Source organism: Bidens hawaiensis, unplaced genomic scaffold, assembly GCF_021521415.1.
Source record: "Bidens hawaiensis isolate Kalapana, Puna unplaced genomic scaffold, B.hawaiensis_p1.1 tig00024462_1, whole genome shotgun sequence".
Taxonomy (NCBI): Eukaryota; Viridiplantae; Streptophyta; class Magnoliopsida; order Asterales; family Asteraceae; genus Bidens; species Bidens hawaiensis.
Genome location: NW_027493865.1, coordinates 92,311 through 101,345, shown reverse-complemented (window position 1 = coordinate 101,345; position 9,035 = coordinate 92,311). Strand labels below are relative to the sequence as shown.

The 9,035-nt window shown below is 36.0% G+C and overlaps 1 protein-coding gene and 1 pseudogene across 1 annotated transcript; both read right to left on the bottom strand.

Annotated features, from left to right (window-relative positions):
* Positions 1 to 501: 501 nt before the first annotated feature.
* LOC143569378 (uncharacterized) lies at positions 502 to 4,908 on the bottom strand. The gene is made up of 7 exons (XM_077055310.1): positions 4,707 to 4,908; positions 3,047 to 4,602; positions 2,248 to 2,383; positions 1,679 to 2,163; positions 1,320 to 1,487; positions 892 to 1,179; positions 502 to 789 (listed from the first exon to the last, which is right to left on the bottom strand). The coding sequence occupies exons 1-7, from the start codon at positions 4,906 to 4,908 to the stop codon at positions 502 to 504; spliced, it is 3,123 nt and encodes a 1,040-aa protein (XP_076911425.1).
* Positions 4,909 to 6,500: 1,592 nt separating this feature from the next.
* On the bottom strand, positions 6,501 to 8,775 carry LOC143569377 (uncharacterized; annotated as a pseudogene).
* Between the last annotated feature and the right edge of the window lie 260 nt (positions 8,776 to 9,035).

Genomic DNA, 9,035 nt, shown 5'->3' with positions numbered 1-9,035 from the left:
GGATTGGAGCACTCCGACACTACATCCAAGTGGTTATATAGCGCAAATCAGTGATACAACATTTTCCTCTGTTTACTGTATTGGCTATTTCCAGGTAGTAATTATTTAGAATCAGTGGTAGTTAACTAAGTGGTAGTACTGGATAGTTAGTAGTTAATTATGAGTGAGTTTTGTAAGACTAGATGTTTAGCCTGCATATGCTTTCCTTTATTTCCTTCTAATTTCTCACCTCCAGGTCTGAACCTATTAATTGGTATCTGTTAGCTAGTAATTGAGATAGAGAATCAAGAGAGAAGAAGATACCACAATCAATAGCTAACTTTCATTTACAGATCACTGCGGTAGTTATACAACGAACTCAACTAACTAACAACTCACCTAACTATTACAACTGTTTATAATTCCAGTCCTTTAACTATCGAACAATGACCAAATGAACCTGGAAGTTCTACTTTTATACTAACAAAGCTCCCCCGGTGAAAACATTCTTGTCCTCAAGAATTAAGAAAAACAAGGAAATCTCAATTGAAATTCATCTTCAAACTCCCAAGTGGCATCAGCAAGAGGAACACCATGCCAATGAACTAATACTTGTGAAACCAATTTAGTACCTTTACGAGCCAATCTTTTATCAATAATCGCACGAGGTTGGAACAAGAATCTGGGACCTGCAGGTAATGGAATGGTAGGTGAATGTTGACCATGAGCTTTCTTCAATAAGGACACATGAAAAACAGGATGCATATGAGAATCTTGAGGCAAGTCCAGCTTATAAGCTACAGCTCCAATCTTTTCCAGAACCATAAAAGGCCCATAAAACTTAGGGCCAATCTTTTACTGTTTCTGAGTTTTTAAAGAAGTTTGGACAAAAGATCTTAACTTCAGATAGACCCAATCTCCACTGGTAAAACATCTTTCACTTCTATGTGAATCAGCATACTGCTTCATCCTATTACGAGCATCATTCAAAGTTTGTTTCAGACAAGTAATCATAGCCTCCCTATCTCTATGCAATACCTCGACAGCTTCAACCTTCGTGTCATTAGGAATATATGGATTATGCAAAGGAGGAGGATACCCATATAATGCTTCAAAAGGAGTAGTTTGAATAGAAGAGTGATAGGTGGTATTATACCACCACTCAGCCAAGCTTACCCATTTCAACCACTGCTGAGGAGTCTGCATACACATACATCTAAGATAGGTTTCCAAGCATCTGTTTAGAACCTCCGTCTGACCATCACTCTGGGGTGATATGCAGTGGAATATGCTAACTTAATGCCCTGCAGTTTCATGAATTCTCTCCAAAACTGACTTACAAAAATTGGATCACGGTCAGACACAATGGTAAGAGGATTACCATGTAGTTTAAAGATGGTATCAAGAAAAATTTGGGCTATTTGAGGTGCAGTAAAAGGATGGGCTAGAGGGGTAAAATGGGCATATTTGGTTAGTCTGTCAACAATAACCAAAATAGTGTCTTTACCCTGAATTTTTGGTAATCCAGAAATAAAGTCCATTGAAATGTCAGTGAATATATGGGTAGGGGTTGCAATAAACCAGGGTTCATATTTAGCCTGTTGACACTGGTGACAATCTTTAACAAACTGATACACATCTTTAGAGCAGCCTTTCCAATAACAAAAATTTTGTACCTTTTTCAAAGTTGGGACATAACCTGAATGACCCCCCACTGCTGAAGAATGAAATAATTCCAAAATATCTTTAACTGGCTGTCATTGCCAATCCACAACTTAGTATTCCTTCTTAGCAGATTATCAGCCCAAGTAACATGGAGCACTGATTGTCCCTGCACCAATTTCTGAATAATGGATTGAAGGTGTGCATCAAATTCCCAAGAAGCTTTAATCCTCTGTAACAACATAGGATCAATAGTACTCACACCCAATTCAAATAAGGCCAGCCCCTGCATTCTAGATAAGCCATCAGCAACTAAATTTCCGGTTCCTTTTTTATACACTATGTCATAAGTGTAACCCATTAATTTGGCCAACCAAGATTGTTGAAGTGGAGTAGTAATTTTCTGGGTTAATAAGAACTTTAAGCTCTTATGATCAGTTTTAATTAAGAACCTTTTAGCAATCAGATAATGATGCCATTGCTTAACAGCCATCATAATTGCTAAGAGTTCTTTCTCATAAACTGAAAAAGTAAGCTGTCTTACAGAAAATGCCTTGCTAATAAAGGCAATGGGATGACCTTCCTACATAAGAACAGCACCCATACCCTTGGAGGAAGCATCAGTTTCAATTACGAATGTCTTTGTGAAGTCAGGAAGAGCCAGAACTGGTGCAGAAGTTAAGGCAAGTTTTAACTGATCAAATGCTTCTTGTGTGGTAATAGTCCATATAAAAGATTCATCCTTTTTCAATAATTCAGTCAAAGGTCTTGCACAAATGCCAAAACTTTTGATAAATCTTCTATAATAGCCGGCTAGTCCAAAAAACCTCTTAACTGTTTGAGATTTTGAGGAACAGGCCATTCCTTAATGGCTAAAATTTTCTTGGGATCAGTTTGTACACCTTGGCCAGAAATTATATGACCCAAATACTCCACTGTAGCCCCCCCAAATGAACACTTGGACTGCTTGGCCATTAATGAATGTTTTCTCATAAGGCATAGAACTTGTTCAAGATCAAGTACATGTTGAGACATAGTGGGACTGTACACCAATATGTCATCAAAGAAAACCAGTGTGGTTTTCCTTAATAAGGGCTTGAAGGTTTCATTCATTAAAGACTAAAATGTTGCAGGAGCGTTTGTCAACCGAAAGGGCATTACCACAAACTCAAACAACCCTTGGTGTGTTCTAAAGGATGTTTTATGGATGTCCCTCTCATCCATTCTTATTTGATGGTAGCCAGCCCTTAAATCTAGCTTAGAGAACACGGTAGCCCCCCCCCCCCCCCTAATTCATCCAATAATTCTTCAATTAATGGAATAGGGAACCTATTTTTAACAGTAGCTTCATTAAGTTGCCGGTAATCAACACAAAATCGCCAGCTGCCATCTTTTTTACTAAGACCACTGGTGAGGCAAATGTACTTTGACTGTTCCTAATTGTACCAGCATCTAACAACTCTTGAGGCAATTTTTCCAACACATCTTTTTGACTAGCAGGATATCTATAAGCTCTTTGATTTACTGTGACATTTTCATCTTTTAACAATATTCTATGATCACAATTTCTTTTAGGTGGTAATGTAGTTGGTACCTCAAACATATCTTGAAACTGTTTCAATAGAGTGTCCAACTGATTGTTAGGGGTAATTTGGGAAATAGTTGTGTCATGTTGAAAAGAATCACCGCCCACAGTTTGCAAGCTGTATAATTGTGCAGAAGCCACCCCTTGTGTCAATAAACTTTCTAATTTCTCAGAAGAACAAAGTTGCATACCATCAGAATCTATGCCTTTTAACTCAAACATCTTATCAGCCACCTTAAATTTCATAGTCAACTCTTTGAAATTCCACATAATGTCATTGAGAGTTTTCAGCCATTGTACTCCCAAGACCATGTCATAGTTGCTCAGTGAAATCAGCATCACATCAATAGTGAACCAGTTACCTTGCATACACCATTTAAAATTTTCACGTATATGAGTGCAGGGTAATTTGTTGCCATCGGCTATGGTGATACTCAGCTCTTTAATAGATTTGACAGGGCATTTCATCTTAGTAGCCAAGCCTCTATCTAAGAAATTATGTGTAGAACCTGAATCTATAAGGATTTGTAAGGGTTTTGTGCCAATTGATCCTTTTACTCTCATGGTAGAAAAAGAATTCATTCCCATGATAGCATTTAAAGAAATGCAGGGATCTTGTAATTCTTGTCTTATGATTTCCACAGGGTCATGATACTCTGCCTCCTCTATTTCCACTATTTCAATAGAGAACAATTGTTTATTTTTATAAATGTGAGTTAGAGTGTACTTTTCTGTACACCCAAAACACTCACCCTTAGCCCTTTTTTCTTCAATTTCTTTATGGCTTAATTTCCTAGCATTGGGAAGTTTAGACTTCAAAGATGGAGCAGGTAACAGAGGTAAATTCACACCACCACCACCACTTCTATTGCCATAATCTGTGGTTTTATAATTTGATAAAGAATTGGATGGCTTAAAAGATCTAATGGGTTGTACTAGAGACATATTATTATCATTTTGAACCCTTGCCAACATGTAAGCCTCTGGTAAGGTTTTTGGCCTAATCAACTTCACAGGATTTCCAATCTCTGGCTTAATGGCTCTTAAGAACATGCTCACAGCATATTCATCACAAATATCAACCCTAGTCGAAGCTAGATCAAACTCTTTACAGAAGTCCTCAAGAGTTTGATTAGTTTGTTTCAAATCTGCTAAAGAACCCATAGCATACTGGTTTAAGCCTAAACCAAATCTGGAAACTATAAATCCTTTGTATTCATACCACAACATTCCTTCAATACTACCACCCCTAGATCTAACAAATGATTGGTGCCAAAGTAAAGCTACATCCTCTAAATGAACTACAGCATAACGAACCTTGAGGTTTTCAGGAGTGGCATCGATTTCAAAGAAATGTTCTACTCTGCACAGCCACCCTTCTATGTTTTCACCATTGAACTTCGGAAAATCTATCTTGGTTAGGCGATTATGGCTGCTATGGAAAGCATGTAGATGTGAATTGTCAGATGTTGATTCATACCAGCGCCATGGTTATGATGATTGTTGTTTTGATTATTGCTCAACGCCTGGATACTTTGGATGAGCTCATTCATTTGATTTTCCATTTGTGACTTCATTGAAGCAATATTCTCGGCGTTCTTCGTGATAGCCGAATCCATTCGATTCAAGACTACATCGTGTTCTTGTACTCGTTGATCCATTGACATATTATGAGTGGTCATGACTGATTGAAACAGAATCGAATTTAGGGCAAAACTGATTGAAATTGGGGAAAAACTGAATTGATCGAACAATTGATCAACTCTTGAAGAATTGAAATGAAATTGGACAGATTTTAAATGTAATGAGGATTGAAATTGGTCAAACAATGATCAATTTCAGAGAATTGAAACAGAAAGAAAGAACAGATTGATGGATATAGTGACGAAATCAAGCGTGTTCCAAGGAAGAACTGCTTTGATACCAATTTGTTAGCTAGTAATTGAGATAGAGAATCAAGAGAGAAGAAGATACCACAATCAATAGCTAACTTTCATTTACAGATCACTGCGGTAGTTATACAACGAACTCAACTAACTAACAACTCACCTAACTATTACAACTGTTTATAATTCCAGACCTTTAACTATTGAACAATGACCAAATGAACCTGGAAGTTCTACTTTTATACTAACAGTATCGGAGCCGGATCTCATCACCGATGATTCTCGAACGAAATGGTATTTAACTCTTAGCAGCACTCAAAGATTGAGGTTCATCCTAACATAAAATATAATGCAAAATGGGTTCATTTACATGTCAATTTATTTATATATTTCAATAAAGTTGTCTGTTTTCAAACATTATAAATACAAGTATATTACTAGCTAGATAACATCAACTGGCCTGGTTTTGAGTAGATGTGTTGATTGATTGTTAGTCTAAATTTGAAAGTTCTCCGCATTGTAATGTGTAATCTAACAAAATTCATGCGTCTGGGTTTTTATGGCCGATATGACATAACTTGATAAAAATCTTAATTTATTATATAATATGTGATCGAATGACAAAATAAAGTTTGGTGACTTTAAAGAGACAGAATATCTGTAAGTAACTTTAGTGAAACAATTATTCTTCTTGTTGTTTGAACTTTTCTTGCAACACTTGGCTATATATATACTAGTTTTTTATCCCCCGTATTATAAGAGTATTTTACATTATTCATTTCTAATATTTATATATATTTTTTTGGATTTTAATTTATTTATCATAAAGAAGTTAATGATATATGCTTAGGATTTAATTATGAAAGAGTTCCACAAATAAATAAGATATTATAACCCTGTTTAAAAGCTATTTTGGATTTGGTGAGACACATTACCCGCGTTTTTTTTAACTATAAAATTGTTTTTTAATTATAAAGAATATTTTTATTTTAAAATCGAATATTGATTTTTACTATATCCCTATTTTATATGATCTTTATATTAAATATTTGGTGAGATTAATTTTAAATTTAGTGAGATGTTATAACCTGTTTTAGGGCTATCTAGGTTTGGTGAGACCCATACATGTGAATTCGGGTCAAATTCATGAGAAGCTTCTAATTACAAATAAAACAATCTGGTAGCATGATAAAATGTAGGAAGGCTTTGCTTATATATACATATAAGATTTAAATTTATTATATAAATTCCAGATTTCTCTTCTTTTTTTTGTCTATACTCAAAGATAGTTTAATTTTACAAAATAAAACTAAATTCAAATACATATTATTACATATCAACCAAATTTTCAAACACATAAATTCAAGAATTCCCAAATATGAAGCTATTTAGAAAACATATGGGATGACACACTTAATGCTTGTAGGAAAATCTTCAAACTTGTTTGCATACCACTTTCTAGTCTGATGACTCCTTGATATCAAGTAACACGAAACACCAAGAGCGCAAGCAAACGCCATAGACGTCTGGCTAATAAAAGCAAACCCGTAGAACATCATGATTTCAAACAGATAATGAGGGCAGATAACGAGATTAAATAGTCCTCCGCGAGGAATCTTGTACTCCTTTTTGTTGTGTGTTCTTAGTTTCGAGAGGAGTTTGTGGTGATAAAAGTTGCCAATGATTCCCACGATAAACATGATCAAACCGATGTATGTTAGATTGATGGGTGGCTCGGGGAGTCCTCGACTCATATGTTGGACGAGTATCATGCTTGTAGCAATGTAGAAATAGGATGTGAAGATGATGAGAGTTGAACCTAAACCCATGTTGGCACTATACTTGTGGACAAATAGAACCTACAAACCATAGCAAAATGGCAATAATATAGTTTTGACAAGGAATATTTCTTTTAAATAATCCCAACTATGCTCTGTTGATAAATAATAGTCTCAATTTCACATTTGGCTGGTTGCGATCCCAACTAAAGTAGGGGTGTTCTTCGGGTTAGTTTTTCGGGTTGAGTTCTTCGGGTTTCAAAGTTTTAAATAAACCCAACCCAAATCTCTCACGGTTTCTTTGGGTTCGGGTAATTCGAGTTCGGGTTGGGTTAATCGGGTTTCGAGTTTCCTAGGAAAAAACTACATTGTTAAATTTAAATACAACACATTCTTCTTTACTCATAATGTAAATAAAGACATAAAGAACAATAAAACAAAAATAAACCGATAAAGCATCCTAAAAGGTGTAAAATTTAACAAAGTTCAATCATAATAAACAAGACCGGCATAATCGTCTTCAACATATGGCGTGATTAGAGTGTTGGATTATAGTTGCTTTTAGTCATATATTGAAACATTAATAAACAATAAATAAGCGATTCATAATAGGTGGAATGCGAACAATCGATTTGGACTAAATTCTGATAACGTCAGTGGCTAAGGCTTAGCCTATAATACCTAAAAATATATGGTTTTAAAACAAAAAGTTTATTCGGGTTTTTTGGGTAACCTAGAATTCGGACCCAAGAACCAACCCGAATGACTTCGGTTCGGATTTGGGTTAGCCATTTCCCGGGTTTGGGTTTCTCGGGCCAGGTTAGTTCGGGTACGATTTTCTCGGGTTGGGTTTCGGGTAAAAGTGACAACCCTAAACTACATGTGTATTTCTTCTAGTGGTATGCGACTAACGGATAGTTAACTCCGTTAGTTTGTCACTTACGCAGCACGCCTAGTGGACCATTGGAAATAAAATACACCTTTAGTTAGTTCGGTTATTTGCCAACAGAGCATAGTTGGGATTATTTAAAACCAATTTTTTAAAAAGGAAATAGCTGGTTGTTTGCCACGTAATGTTGCCACATAGATGTTTATCGACAACTAGGCGTGCCTTACATAGACTAACTGATCGTTAACTCCGTTAGTCACGAACCATTGGTAAACTTGAGACTGTTATTTGCCAATATAACTAGTTACCTCAAAAACTCTAAGAAATGAAAGGGGACACCAGATCTAAGCAAAAGGAACCTGATACCGTCGCCAGGGAAGACGATAAACGACAATCCCAACAAGCTACGCCGGGGTGTACGCTATCAGCATACCGGTTCTCCTCAGAAAACTTCATACCTTGTTTATTCGAAGCTTTTATGCTAGAAGTACTAGAGTTTGTAAACTTGGAATACTGAAGATTACTCCTAATAATCTCTGCAAAGCCTAAGCACGCGGTTGATAATAATGTCACCACCGTCGCTACTTCAACCCAGACTGATGGTTCGACGAACATGAAGTTCGATAACACCGGGATCTTAATGTTTTGAGTGAGTGATTTTTAGGATGTGTTCGTAGATTATTATTTATATGGTGATTATATTGCATGTCAACGCACGTCCTTGTGTATAAAACAATATTTAAACATGATTTATATATATATAATAATTAATGTATTTAAAAATTATATATGATGGAAATTAAAAACGATTACATACCTATTACCTAACCGCTAATTAATGCCCATCTTAATACAGTCATAGGATATGTGTGTATAATTTAAATATAAAATAATTATACATTAAAAAAATGTTAAAGATAAAATAAAATCCAGGAGCCATGGGTTCGTAAGGATTTATTTGAAAACAGTCTGAAGGTGAGCTTTATCTTTGTCCATTTTAATGATTTTTAGGCTCGATTGTATTTGTTGTCGGTAATTGTTATCAGACAAAACGTCTTGCACTAGTAAGGAATAAACCACCATGGGTAGAGGTGCACAATATACCTAGTTCCGAACCCAACCTGGTGTACCCAACCCGGAACCGGTTCCTACCCGTACACCTAGTATTGGGTTTCTCCCCAGACCCGCCGGAACCAGTTCCACCTTTACCTGGTCAAATACCCGACTATAGCCGGAACCGGTTCCTACCCGACCCG

Coding starts and splice junctions, on each gene's coding strand:
- LOC143569378 (XM_077055310.1), bottom strand. CDS start 4,908: ATGACCACTCATAATATGTCAATGGATCAACGAGTACAAGAACACGAT. Junction 1,180..1,319: donor CTGACCGTGATCCAATTTTT/GTAAGTCAGTTT, acceptor ATGTGTATGCAG/ACTCCTCAGCAGTGGTTGAA. Junction 790..891: donor GTTTTACCAGTGGAGATTGG/GTCTATCTGAAG, acceptor GTTCTGGAAAAG/ATTGGAGCTGTAGCTTATAA.